Raw genomic sequence first — 12,348 nt, 5'->3', positions numbered from 1 at the left:
TAGTTAAAGCTTAAACAGTCGGCANTCGTGTAGGGATTTGTCCCTATGTATAACAACACTGCCACAATCCCAAAACTCGTTTTCAAGGTGTTTTCGTTGTCGGTCAGAACATTGCAATAGATGGCAGAACGTTCTAGAGTTGCCATGAATGCGAGCGCAGTTATATAAGGCAGCTACTAAAGCACACTGTAGTGTAAATAGCTTTTTTTAATGGAGATACTGCGATCGGATTTTTTCGCAGTAAAATATAGTTTTTGTCTGAAAAAAACGAGCGTTAGTTAAAGCTTAAACAGTCGGCAGCGTTGATCCGGACTAACTCGGACTTAATCCGGATCAATTGCAGTTAATTCCCGAGTTGATCCGGATCAGCGCTGCCGTCTGTTTACGCTTTTATACCTCGTTTGAAATCCGAAAAAACCTCAAAGTTTTCCCTGTACATAATTCAATGATTTCGTTTGTGGATCGCTGTCTTGAAATACATCTCTGCTACTGCGTCCGACACTGAACACACACGTTGAAATGGCCAACGGCACAGCAGGGGCGTTCAGTGTGTGTAGCTTTTCGTTTTTTCGTTCTCGATTGCTGATTTTGGTCGGTCGTGATTTCGCTGATGTCGGGGGCATTTTTTCAGCACGTGAAAATTTAAACCATAAACGGAATTGCAAGATAAATTGCGGTTATTCAGACGATACAGGAACCTAAATAATCCAAGTAAATTACAAAGGAATCGAAGGAAAACAACATAGGTGGGTATTCAAGTGAACACGTTGTCTGGTACAGATCGAGTAGAATTGGAATTTGAAATGTGCAATTATGAAATAAGCTGAAAAAAATTAAGTGCTCTATTGCTATGCGCTGGCGCTGCTACTCCCCCATACCACCAATGTCTTGTTCTAGCATTTCCAAGTGATAACTCATTATTGAATTTTCACGGGCAGCATGTGCGATATCTTTCTGGGAGGAAACAAATATGACGTTGCACTTGATACAAAATTGCATAGATAATCGCATATATGTACCTTTCATTAAGGAGTTGCATATTTTAGTTTCTGTAATTTTCCATCACAACGCAATCGAAATTTTTACACCATCGCGATCGTGTGTATCTGCCGCCGATTCGTCATTTGTTTCTGGATTTTTGCGTATTACTTTATATTCGTTTTTTACCGCCGCTTAGATTGTATCTACCTCATTCTCTGTTTGCGCACATGTGCGTTTTTACAGTAACCTTGTTGTTGTGACCATGTTGTGTCTGTTCCTAATAGATGGTGTTGGTGTTGGCAGCCACAATAAATCCAAGTGTATGTGTACAATGGTGCCTCAGCCAACTGTTTAAATCTACCGCTTTGTTTATAAGCTAACTGGGAAAGGGAGGCTTTGTTGCTGTTGAATGGATAAGGTGGCGAAGGTTTTAAGAACGACACCATATGTGTCGCATTTAAGAAGGGTTAAGCTTTTAAGTTGTTACGCTAAGCACTGTCTGCGGCAAGTGGTCGGATATTGTTTCATGCTTCGTATTATTGTTTGGTCGACGTTGCCTGAAAAGTTACTAAGCTGTCTGTAGACGTGGAAGTTTGCATTGCCACTGTATTGGTTGAGAAGTTTACTTTATGCACTTATATTGATCAAACGAGTGAATTTAGCGCTCTCTAAATTGACCGCTACCAACTTAATTTGAACTTGTAGAAAAAAAAAATTTTTTTTTATAACTGCCAAAATTTTAATTATTAAGTATTGTCCCGAATTACTGACGAAAATATTACATTTTTCAGCGAAATATTTTTCACTCCATATATTCTTCAACACAGCATCAAATTTGTTAAAATTTTTAATTGAAAATGCCTTCCGATGCCAAGAAACGCGATGCGCAGCNTTTACATTTTTCAGCGAAATATTTTTCACTCCATATATTCTTCAACACAGCATCAAATTTGTTGAAATTTTTAATTGAAAATGCCTTCCGATGCCAAGAAACGCGATGCGCAGCGCAAAAAGGACGCGCGTAACAAGAAAATCCAGCAAGTCTCATCGTCCAAGAAGCCAACACAAAACGGCACCAATGGCACACCCGAGCGTGAATTGACGGAGGAGGAAAAGCTGTGCGCCAAGTTAGAGGAAGAGGCACGTATTAGCGCCGAAGCACGCTCTTGTACCGGCTCACTAGCCGTACATCCTCGTTCACGTGATGTGAAAATTGCCAATTTTTCAATCACATTCTTCGGCTCCGAGCTGTTGCAAGACACAATGCTCGAGTTGAATTGCGGGCGTCGTTATGGTGTCATTGGCTTGAACGGCTGTGGCAAGTCATCATTGTTGGCAGTGTTAGGTAAACGTGAAGTGCCAATACCCGACCACATTGATATTTTCCATTTGACGCGCGAAATACCGGCGTCTACTAAAACTGCGCTTAAGTGCGTCATGGAAGTCGATGAGGAGCGTATAAAATTGGAAAAATTAGCCGAAGAGTTGGCAATGAGTGAAGAGGATGATGCCCAGGAGCAATTGATTGATATCTACGAGCGACTGGACGACATGTCAGCCGATCAGGCTGAGGCAAAGGCTGCACGCATTCTGCATGGTCTCGGTTTCGACAAAGACATGCAACAGAAACAGGCCCAGGACTTTTCTGGTAAGATTGAAACTTACTCGTACATTTCCAGGAGTAATCAATGTATGAATTCAAATCATATGCTAAGTTCGTAGCTAATCGAATTCGGTGATGGCATTTTCGTAGATTTCACGAAAAATCGGATAGCCCGGAGTAATTGTTTCTTTTCTCAATTCAGGTGGTTGGCGCATGCGTATCGCGCTTGCCCGTGCACTTTTCGTCAAACCGCATCTTTTACTTTTGGACGAACCGACTAATCACTTGGATTTGGATGCCTGTGTGTGGCTCGAGGAAGAGTTGAGGGAGTACAAGCGCATTCTTGTGCTCATCTCTCATTCACAAGATTTTCTCAATGGTGTCTGCACAAACATCATACACATGACCCAGAAGCGCCTCAAATACTACACTGGTAATTATGAAGCATTCGTACGCACACGCATGGAACTGTTGGAGAATCAGATGAAGCAATACAATTGGGAACAGGATCAAATCTCGCATATGAAAAACTACATAGCGCGATTCGGTCACGGTTCGGCTAAGTTGGCGCGTCAGGCACAATCTAAAGAAAAGACGCTTGCCAAAATGGTTGCACAAGGTCTAACCGAAAAGGTGACCGATGATAAAGTGTTGAATTTTTATTTCCCGTCTTGCGGCACCGTGCCGCCACCGGTTATTATGGTGCAGGTAAGTGTAATTGGGTAGTTGGCTTTGTGTTAAGTACAAACTTGTAAGAATCACACACCTTGCCTCCTTTTGGACACACCTTAAACACATTTCATTTCTACGTAGAATGTCAGTTTCCGCTACAACGAAAATACTCCATGGATCTACAAAAATCTAGAATTCGGTATTGATTTAGACACACGATTGGCTTTGGTCGGACCCAATGGCGCGGGCAAATCCACACTGCTTAAACTATTGTACGGCGATTTGGTGCCCACCTCGGGTATGATTCGCAAAAATTCGCATTTGCGCATTGCCCGCTATCATCAGCATTTGCATGAATTGCTCGATTTGGATGTTAGCCCTTTGGAGTATATGATGCGCGAATTCCCCGCTGTCAAGGAGAGAGAAGAGATGCGTAAGATCATTGGTCGATATGGTTTGACTGGCCGCCAGCAAGTATGCCCGATAAGACAACTGTCCGATGGTCAACGTTGCCGTGTAGTGTTTGCCTGGTTGGCTTGGCAAGTGCCGCATCTTCTATTACTTGATGAACCTACCAATCACTTGGATATGGAAACCATCGACGCGTTGGCTGATGCCATTAATGATTTTGATGGCGGTATGGTATTGGTTAGTCACGATTTCCGACTGATCAATCAGGTGGGTGACATGGAATAATGAAAATTAATTAATGAGTTAATAGATTGTTTCTACCTGAAGGTTGCCGAGGAAATTTGGGTCTGCGAAAATGAAACTGTTACGAAATGGAAGGGCAACATTTTGGACTACAAGGATCATTTGAAAAATAAAATTACCAATGAAAATGAACGGAAGAAGAAATAAATCAAGCAAGCACATAATTACATATAAAAGCAAATATAATCAACCAATTTTAATTTGCTAGCCAAGCGAATTTTTATTTATTTAAACTTTATGAAACCAATGAACATATGCTTAAATGATTGTAACTAAAGCGCGAAAGCAAAACTCTATATTCGTAACATCAAATTGTCTTAAGAAAGAAATTAAAACAGCATTGAATATAAGCATTGAAAATATTGCGGATATGGGTAATTTGAATAATAGCAGAACTTAAAACTATTTCCGTGAAACAGAACGACATTTGTGATTGATTGTTTAAGTAATTTATTACTCAGTAAATATCTACTATAAATACTTATATGCTATGCTACAAATAATTAATATTCTGAATGTATTGAAAGCCATCCAGTCATCAAAACTGCTAGGCGGTCCCGAGGCTTCTCGGAATACTATACATTTCAGTTTAGAATACATCAGTTTTAAAGGATAACAATTATATAAACTAAACTTGTGCTGAAATAAGTACCGCTTTTATGTTCAATTAGCGGTCATTTATTTTTCTGAACACTAATGGGCAAAACTACTGCCTTTGAAAAATGAGGTTTGCTATAAAGTGAACATAAACCTATAGGTTACATATTAGAAGATGAATTTTTTTATATTCGGATAATAGAAATCAAGTGAAATGAAATTGTATTTAATCGGCAATAGAAGAAAAATGTATGCCAAAAGCTTTCAACAAATGATGAGTGTAATAAACACATTGAGAATAAATAAAATTTGCAGGCATTCATACACAAATAACGTTTTTTTTGTTTAAAGGGAAATATAAATAACAGTATAAAATGAGCCACACGCTTGGAAAACGATCATCGATTTACCAACCTTGCACTCTTTCGTATTAAATGCAACTAGCTGAGTTAATTAAAACAATAACGTTCACTGTCAATAAACATTTATTAAAATATGCATGAAAATAATTAATGCGCTTATTTGATTAACAACAAATTTTGTTTCTTTCCCAACCACCCACTTATTGTCCTCCTCAATATTTTTCCTCCAACTTCTCACATATACATCGCGCTACATGCCGATGTGCCTCATTGAGCGCATTAAATTTTGCCACAAACTGATTTAGCATTACTTTGTAGTCTGTTATTCGGCATTCCTTCCAGGCTAACACTATTTCCGACAGCTCCCATTTCATTTCTGGCGGCACATAAGTGCCTGTGCTATAGTGATTTCCACCTATCTCTGCAAGCGGCGAACTTGCGCCCGCCTTGTTTTCATTCTCGAGATCCGCCAATCGCCCATAATATTCCATTAGCTTAATATGTGATGGTGACTGCCGCGCTGGTGGCAGGTTTAACGCCATCAACAAAAGCAATCGTAATATTTCTACACGCTGCAGCAGATCTGCATACAATTCATGCTGTTTGCGCTCGCAAATATTATCTACTATATCATCGAGCTGGTGAAGTGCGCTGAGAAAATCTCTCTGTTCTACTGATGCATGTGCTGCTACTTCTAGCTCAAATATTCTATGTGCAGGGGAAGCAAAACTACTGCAGCCATCATAATGTGGCTGCAGCGGTGACATTTCACGGATTATAGCCGCCTTCAAAACCGTGTCATCGGCACAACGTTCCAATGCTTGACAGTAACAACGCAATGCACCCTCCTTAAATTCGCCCCCGCTGGAACGGAGTTGCAGTGCAGCGTTTGTATTGTGTACGCGCATGAAAGCGCGAGCTGCTCTCAGGTAAGCTTGGCATTCGTTGATCACATTTCCTGCAGACAGCTCACACTTAGCAACGCCTAAGTGACACATTGCAGCATACTGAAAGATACCAGCCTCCTCGAAACGTGACGCCAAACGTCCGAACTCCTCCAGCACCTCGGTGACATTAGGCGCAAAGCGTCTGTTGGAAAGAAACTTTTAGTGGATATTTGGTATACAAAAGATCATCAACATACTTGAAAACGACTCTATCAAACTTTTTGAGTTTATTCGAAGCCTTTAAATACTGATCAACTAACTTTTGTGGATAATTGTCCATTTTGGTTGACAAATAAACAAAAGCTTACAAATAAAAGTTGCAACAGCTGATAAGTTTTGTTTATTAAGCATATAACCCCAACTAACAGCTGTGCTCGGCGCTGCGAAAACTAAACATAGCCAAAAGGAAATACAGTAGGTTCTTTCCCGTACAACAACCCTGCAAAAATCGCGACTACTCCATGCATGCGTGTAAAGAGTACTCGCTAAGGCCCAAGGAGTACCCAAAATCACGATCCAACTACACAAGATCTGACAAGATGAAGCAAAAGAAAAAAGTAATTTTCTGGCTGACGTTTGTAATTTCGGCGCCATGTTATTTTCTGTGAAAAGTAAACAAAGAATATTAAGAGGTAGCATAAAGAAAAACTGCAAGCAATGTTGTGCACATGTTTGTTCTAACCAATTTATTATTTTTGTACGTGTTTTTGCATCCAATCACCGCGCACTTCATTTGAATTACATTTGCACAAAAAATCACTTAAAAATCACTAAATAAACCACGGACAAAATACACATAAAGAAAGAAGCAAAACAGAAATAGCAAACTTCAAAATTACGAACGTCACACACTTTTTTCTCAATTGCTATTACAAATGGCTGCTTCTCAACCGGTCAGATCTGTTCTAATTGGTTCATGCTCCAAAATTAACCAGAATTCATATAAGAAATATGGTCCAATTAACATTGCGATGTCCTAGGGCAGGACCATATACTCCATCCCTGCATTACATCAGAGTAGCACAAAACTACTCCATGGACGGATGACAAATTTTCGGGTGAATTTTTTTCAGGTGAAACTCAGGATAAGGCAGATTTAAATTTTCACAAACTGGAAAAATTTATGTTCAAACATGTAAACGAAACACTGAATAGTTGTCATTTGACGCAATCGCACTATTTGCTAGTAAGAAAAACCGCTGATGGCATGATGCTTATTGTAAATCACATCAAGAAAATAATTGTTTGTGGTGCTTTTAGAGTTGCAATTGACAAAATAAACCTATTTAAATATATAATAAGATGGAAAACACTCGTTTTCTAAGAAAACAGCATCGGAAAATAACTAATTAATCAGCTGTTCATAAAACTAACAACTTCTTGTTGGTTTTGCCTTTTCGTACTTTCTTGCATATTGCACTCATTGGGAGGAAATATTGGCTTACTCTCCGAGATTTGGTTACTGGCAAGTTACTGGATATTTTTTGCTGGAGAATACGAAAGCACAACTAATGCCTTCAACGAATAAACCGTTTTTTCGCTCTCCTGTAAAATTTGAGTGCCGTTAGATAGGCGGTTTTGCAATTGGGCGACGGGCGGTTTTGCAAAAACATCGGCGATATACATAAAATCAAATTTGTGAAACCAAAATTCAATTTCCAAGTGTTTGCATTTAAGTGACAATCTGCTGTTTTTCAAATTCTGGGCATGAAATGTAGTTTTTTTCGTTCCCATACTTCTGGACTTTGTTCCATTTTTTAGGGCAAAATTTTCGCTTATTCTCTAATTACCGGATCCTTTGGGGATTGTTAGGGAAAGAACCTAATATTTTCGCTAATGATTATGGGTAAAAATGTTGCCATGCGGAGATGCAAAAGTTCTTCAAAGTTGCACTTCACCCTGTGAAATTGCCCCATCTTAAGGTTCAGTNGGTGCGGATTGTTAGGGAAAGAACCTAATATTTTCGCTAATGATTATGGGTAAAAATGTTGCCATGCGGAGGTGCAAAAGTACTTCAAAGTTGCACTTCACCCTGTGAAATTGCCCCATCTTAAGGTTCAGTGCAGCCCTTCACACGTACAAAAGAACACAAACTGCAACCCTGAAATCCAGTCAGCTGTTTTTCGGGCGGTAAGCGGAGCACAAATTGAGGAGATTTTTGTGGACCATTTAAAATAAAAAAAAAAAGGATGGAAGTTAAAGAAGAAATCCCTGTCCGGAGCAAAACAGTTACAGGTAATATGAGAATGTTTGGATAGAAAAGTAAAAGCCGAAAATGCTATTATTTAAACGATGCTTTTTTGCAGTATGGACTGAAGGCGAAACGCTGCTTCTGCTGGATAAGTACACTTCCTATTTTCCGGACATTGGCCCCTTCAAGCAATTAAAAACAAAGAGGGACATGTGGATGAAGATTTCTGCGGAGTTCGACGGGAAAAGTTGGAAGCAGTGTGAAGAAAGGTACAAGACCATCATGAAACGTAAAAAGGCGCCAGGGAAAAATAACAGCATCTCAGGTGCAAAACGCCAAAAGTTGCAGTTTGAAGAGATAGACGAAATATGCCAATGTGGAATAAAAAAGGTCACAGCAAAAGAAAAGCAAAGAAAGGGGAAATCGTTGCACGAAACTCTCATTGAAATTGCTGCAAGGAAGGAGGAAGCTAGAGAGAGGCGACACAAAGAAAGAATGGAGAGAGCTGCAAGAATCGAAAGCCTTATGGAAAAATGGATGGCTGACAGCAAACCACCTGGAAGCTATGAGTGTGCGAGATATAATACTTATTGAATCAGGTTCTAATTGTATATGCTGCTTATGATCTATTAAACTTTAATATGTGTATCTCTTGGCTTTTGGCTTGCAGGTTTCCGTGATTGGATATAAAATACGTGCAACTGCCTTTCGATTCCGGCCCAACGATTCTCCAATTAGCACTTTTACCGGGATCCCTTCGCTCATTTACATCTGTAGGTGCTACTGGTTCGGGTTTCGGAGCGACTTCAATAGCAACAACGGCACTAGCACTATGTTCGATTAAAGTAAGCAAAATTATTATTTTTTAGTTATATTTTTAATTAATTTTTATAATAATCTCATTCGAGAACAAAAACCATATAAACCTAAGTATGTATGTAGATTCCAATTTCATACAAAGTTCAGAAAACTTCTACAAATTAAAAAAAAATGTCAAACAATTTTCAACATTTTTATCCAAAATTTCTAGAAGATTATTAAGTTATGTATGTGGTATCTTATAGAACGATCTTTACTTCAAAAATTTGTTTTAAAAATAAATTAGTTAACATTAGTAGTAAACTGTCATATTGAAATGTTGTTGCAAATAATATGTCCGTCATCGTATTATTGGACTTATTGACAAGTTTTGCCTATTTATTTATTTGTATTTTTTTGCTATTTATTGGCCTAATAACAAATCATATTCAACAATTTTATTGAGCTAGAGGCCGTGAAAAAAGCAACAATAGTTAACGTGGCGCACTTAGCCCAGTGGGTGGACCACTTTTTAATCCGAGGTCGCTGGTTCATATCCCAGTGACCGCTATGAAGTCGGATGAAGAGATATGGTGATCTCCGCAATAGGATAACTTCTACCATTTGTAAACTATTGTTGTTTTTCGCAATAATTTTTCATTTAAAACGGTCTCAGGCTCAATAAAATTGTTGAATTTATTTATTTCTAATTTCATTTTAATAATTTTTTATAATGTTGTTAATTTAATGAATTCAAAAATATTGTCATAAGTGTTTCAAAATTGTTAACCAGAATTTTAAAACGCAGTTTTAGAGCCCATTCAGTTTTCTTATAATAACATGCAAGTTTCAATTAGCTTGTCAATAAGTCCTATCGAATAATTATTTATGTCAAGAACTACATATGGACACATTATTTGCAACAAAATTTAATATAACAAGGTTCGCCACTCGTTTACTAATTTACTTTTAATAAAAGTCTATCTCGTTCTNGTTATAACAAAGTTCGCCACTCGTTTACTAATTTACTTTTAATAAAAGTCTATCTCGTTCTTTAACACTTACCACATAAATACTTGTTTCATACTTTTTAATTAGAGATTTAGGAAAGTATTTGAGTATGTAATTTTGTTCGAGTGGCGTTCTTTTATGATATTTTTTTACGGCTGTGTTGTGCACTTTCTATAACGAATACTCGAAGAAAACTGAAAATTGCACTTTACTAAAATACAGTGGTGGAAAAATAAATAGGGACATGACATTTTTAAAATTTTGCCTCGTTTTCTTTCGTTTATGTAATATTTATTTTGTTTTTTACACAATTATAGCTCATTATCTAACAAAAACCATATAAATTCATATTTCAAACTTGATAATTTTTATTCTGAATTTTTTACGCGCTTTGGTCCATAAAGAAAAAAAAATTCGAATATACCTTGTATGGAAGAAACTGCGTTAAAAAAATTGCCAAAAGTCGACCCGATTTTTTAGCAACTTTAAACTTAGACTTCATTCTACTAAAATTTAATGGGCTAAAACTACATACTCGAAAAAATTGTAAAAACGTCGATAAAAATGTTGAAAAATTAGATACAATTTTGCAGAAGTTTTGCGCAAAGTTTGAAATACGAATTGATATGGTTTTTGTTAGATAATGAGCTATACTTTTATAAAAAATAATAAATGTTAAATAAACAAAACAAAAATAGGAAAAATTTGATAAAATGTCTTGTCCCTATTTTATTTTTCCACCACTGTATATTGGGCTACAAAACTGCATACTCAGATATTTTCTAAAAACTCTGATTAAAAAGTGCGAAATTTTGATGGACATGCTTAGACATCTTTTAGTTTGTTTTGGTAAATTCCGTACAAAGTTGGAAATATAAATTATTAAACATGAGTGGCAAACTGTGCTATATTGAATTTTGTTGCACTGTATACATATATATATAACCGTGAGTATAAGACGTTGCCCTTAATCCGTCGGATTTTTGGCGAAACGTTGGACCAGAAAGAGAAATTACTTGAACTTTTTTATATTCCGCTAAGAAGCCTGGGAACCGAAATATGTAAATACCGTAGAGGGTTCTACAAGGTGTCATAACGTGTAAAAATCATAAAATCAAGTATTGAAAAACAAAACTTTTATGCTACTCTAAAATTTTACGATTGAACACGTTATGACTTGCGGTTCCACTAATTTTTTTACATACATATGTTCGTTCCAAATTAACTAAAATACTGAATTACTTTGTACCTATTTGAAGCAAATAAACATGATCTCTCTTATTTTCAATAAATACGAATGTTTGTAAGAAACAAAAGAAAAATTTGTTTTTAAATATTTATTCACTCTTGCTTCGAAGCACATCTGTAAAATACTTTGATTAATAAAATATTTCATATTTATATGAAAAAGCATGTATCATGGCACGGCTTAAGCAAACGTGTCAAAAAAGTGACTTTATTTGGCTTCTTTTCATTTCGCCAAGCTCGGTAAGAACAGAGTCACTTACTTCGGAATGAAAATGTTCCCGAACGGAAGCAGGTTCAGCGCAATATTCTTCTCCCTCAATAACATCTTGTTTGTCTATGCAAATATTATGAAGTACGCAGCATGCCATTATAAACTTCGTTGTTGTCTCAACTTCAAGAAAATCTAGTCGCATAAGTTGCCGGAATCGACATTTTAACAATCCAAAGGCGTTTTCTATTCGCATCCGAGTTTGACTAAGTTTGTAATTGTACATCTTTTCTTGCTCAGTTAAATTTCCGTAATCCATATATGGAATTAACAAGAAATTTCTGATCGGATAATCAGAATCACCTAACAGATGATATTTTGGTAAACATAACTTTGGAAGTTTCTTACTAATGAAAGATAACTTCAACAACCGCGACTCATGCACTTTACTCGGTGCACCAGTGAAAACGTCTATAAATTTTAAATTTGCGTCGCATATACCCTGCATGGGCACGGAAATAGTATCGTGCCTATTTATATATGTGGAACGAACTGTTTTTTTTGGCGCCCTTGTCGAAATGTAGGTTTCTGCAATGCAGCCTAATACGTTAGGGAAGCCACAGATTGCCGCAAAATCGTGTGCTATAATCTCTTTTTCAGTATCACTTTCAGGGAATTTTATGATGTCCGGTGAAATTTCAAGCAAAAACGACATAACATTATTTAGCACGTTATGGACAGAAGAATAAGACATATTAAATAGATTGCTAACTTCACGTATGGTTGTTTTATTGCTGCAAAACCTACATAAGAAAATTACTTTTTATAAGCACATAGATAGAATCATTCCAATTTTACCATAAAAACAACAACACATGTGTGCTTGGCGTTGCTTGTGGTCTCCCCCCTCTGTAATTCCTCCTTACGTAGGATGAACTGCTTTCGTATTTTGCAATTAAATATTGCGCGCTTTCACGCTCAACGCGAAAATTTCGTTTAAACTATAAATGCATTAA

At 37.1% G+C, this 12,348-nt stretch overlaps 3 protein-coding genes and 1 long non-coding RNA gene across 4 annotated transcripts; 2 read left to right on the top strand and 2 right to left on the bottom strand.

The window, feature by feature from the left end:
• The first annotated feature begins 1,772 nt into the window (after nucleotides 1–1,772).
• LOC108375918 (ATP-binding cassette sub-family F member 2) lies at nucleotides 1,773–4,299 on the top strand. The gene is made up of 5 exons (XM_017632071.1): nucleotides 1,773–1,826; nucleotides 1,942–2,629; nucleotides 2,787–3,292; nucleotides 3,398–3,934; nucleotides 3,995–4,299. The coding sequence occupies exons 2-5, from the start codon at nucleotides 1,954–1,956 to the stop codon at nucleotides 4,115–4,117; spliced, it is 1,842 nt and encodes a 613-aa protein (XP_017487560.1). The 5' UTR covers nucleotides 1,773–1,826; nucleotides 1,942–1,953; the 3' UTR covers nucleotides 4,118–4,299.
• Nucleotides 4,300–4,651: 352 nt separating this feature from the next.
• On the bottom strand, nucleotides 4,652–6,276 carry Hap40 (Huntingtin-associated protein 40 kDa). Its single transcript, XM_017632072.1, has 2 exons — nucleotides 6,074–6,276; nucleotides 4,652–6,018 (listed from the first exon to the last, which is right to left on the bottom strand). The coding sequence occupies exons 1-2, from the start codon at nucleotides 6,154–6,156 to the stop codon at nucleotides 5,142–5,144; spliced, it is 960 nt and encodes a 319-aa protein (XP_017487561.1). The 5' UTR covers nucleotides 6,157–6,276; the 3' UTR covers nucleotides 4,652–5,141.
• Nucleotides 6,277–7,969: 1,693 nt separating this feature from the next.
• Nucleotides 7,970–8,988, top strand: LOC108375917 (uncharacterized). The gene is made up of 3 exons (XR_001849213.1): nucleotides 7,970–8,111; nucleotides 8,183–8,666; nucleotides 8,738–8,988. It is a non-coding gene; the product is annotated as an uncharacterized LOC108375917 (long non-coding RNA).
• A 2,303-nt stretch (nucleotides 8,989–11,291) lies between these two features.
• On the bottom strand, nucleotides 11,292–12,329 carry LOC108375916 (putative nuclease HARBI1). The gene is made up of 2 exons (XM_017632070.1): nucleotides 12,191–12,329; nucleotides 11,292–12,135 (listed from the first exon to the last, which is right to left on the bottom strand). The coding sequence occupies exon 2, from the start codon at nucleotides 12,084–12,086 to the stop codon at nucleotides 11,319–11,321; it is 768 nt and encodes a 255-aa protein (XP_017487559.1). The 5' UTR covers nucleotides 12,087–12,135; nucleotides 12,191–12,329; the 3' UTR covers nucleotides 11,292–11,318.
• Between the last annotated feature and the right edge of the window lie 19 nt (nucleotides 12,330–12,348).

Source organism: Rhagoletis zephyria, unplaced genomic scaffold, assembly GCF_001687245.7.
Source record: "Rhagoletis zephyria isolate East Lansing unplaced genomic scaffold, Rhagoletis_zephyria_1.1 Rzeph_scaffold_09607, whole genome shotgun sequence".
Lineage (NCBI taxonomy): Eukaryota > Metazoa > Arthropoda > Insecta > Diptera > Tephritidae > Rhagoletis > Rhagoletis zephyria.
Note: the sequence above shows the minus strand (reverse complement) of the source record. Positions and strands in the feature narration are given on the sequence as shown.

Coding starts and splice junctions, on each gene's coding strand:
- LOC108375916 (XM_017632070.1), bottom strand. CDS start 12,086: ATGTCTTATTCTTCTGTCCATAACGTGCTAAATAATGTTATGTCGTTT.
- Hap40 (XM_017632072.1), bottom strand. CDS start 6,156: ATGGACAATTATCCACAAAAGTTAGTTGATCAGTATTTAAAGGCTTCG. Junction 6,019..6,073: donor TTTGATAGAGTCGTTTTCAA/GTATGTTGATGA, acceptor TCTTTCCAACAG/ACGCTTTGCGCCTAATGTCA.
- LOC108375918 (XM_017632071.1), top strand. CDS start 1,954: ATGCCTTCCGATGCCAAGAAACGCGATGCGCAGCGCAAAAAGGACGCG. Junction 2,630..2,786: donor ACAGGCCCAGGACTTTTCTG/GTAAGATTGAAA, acceptor TTCTCAATTCAG/GTGGTTGGCGCATGCGTATC. Junction 3,935..3,994: donor ATTTCCGACTGATCAATCAG/GTGGGTGACATG, acceptor TTCTACCTGAAG/GTTGCCGAGGAAATTTGGGT.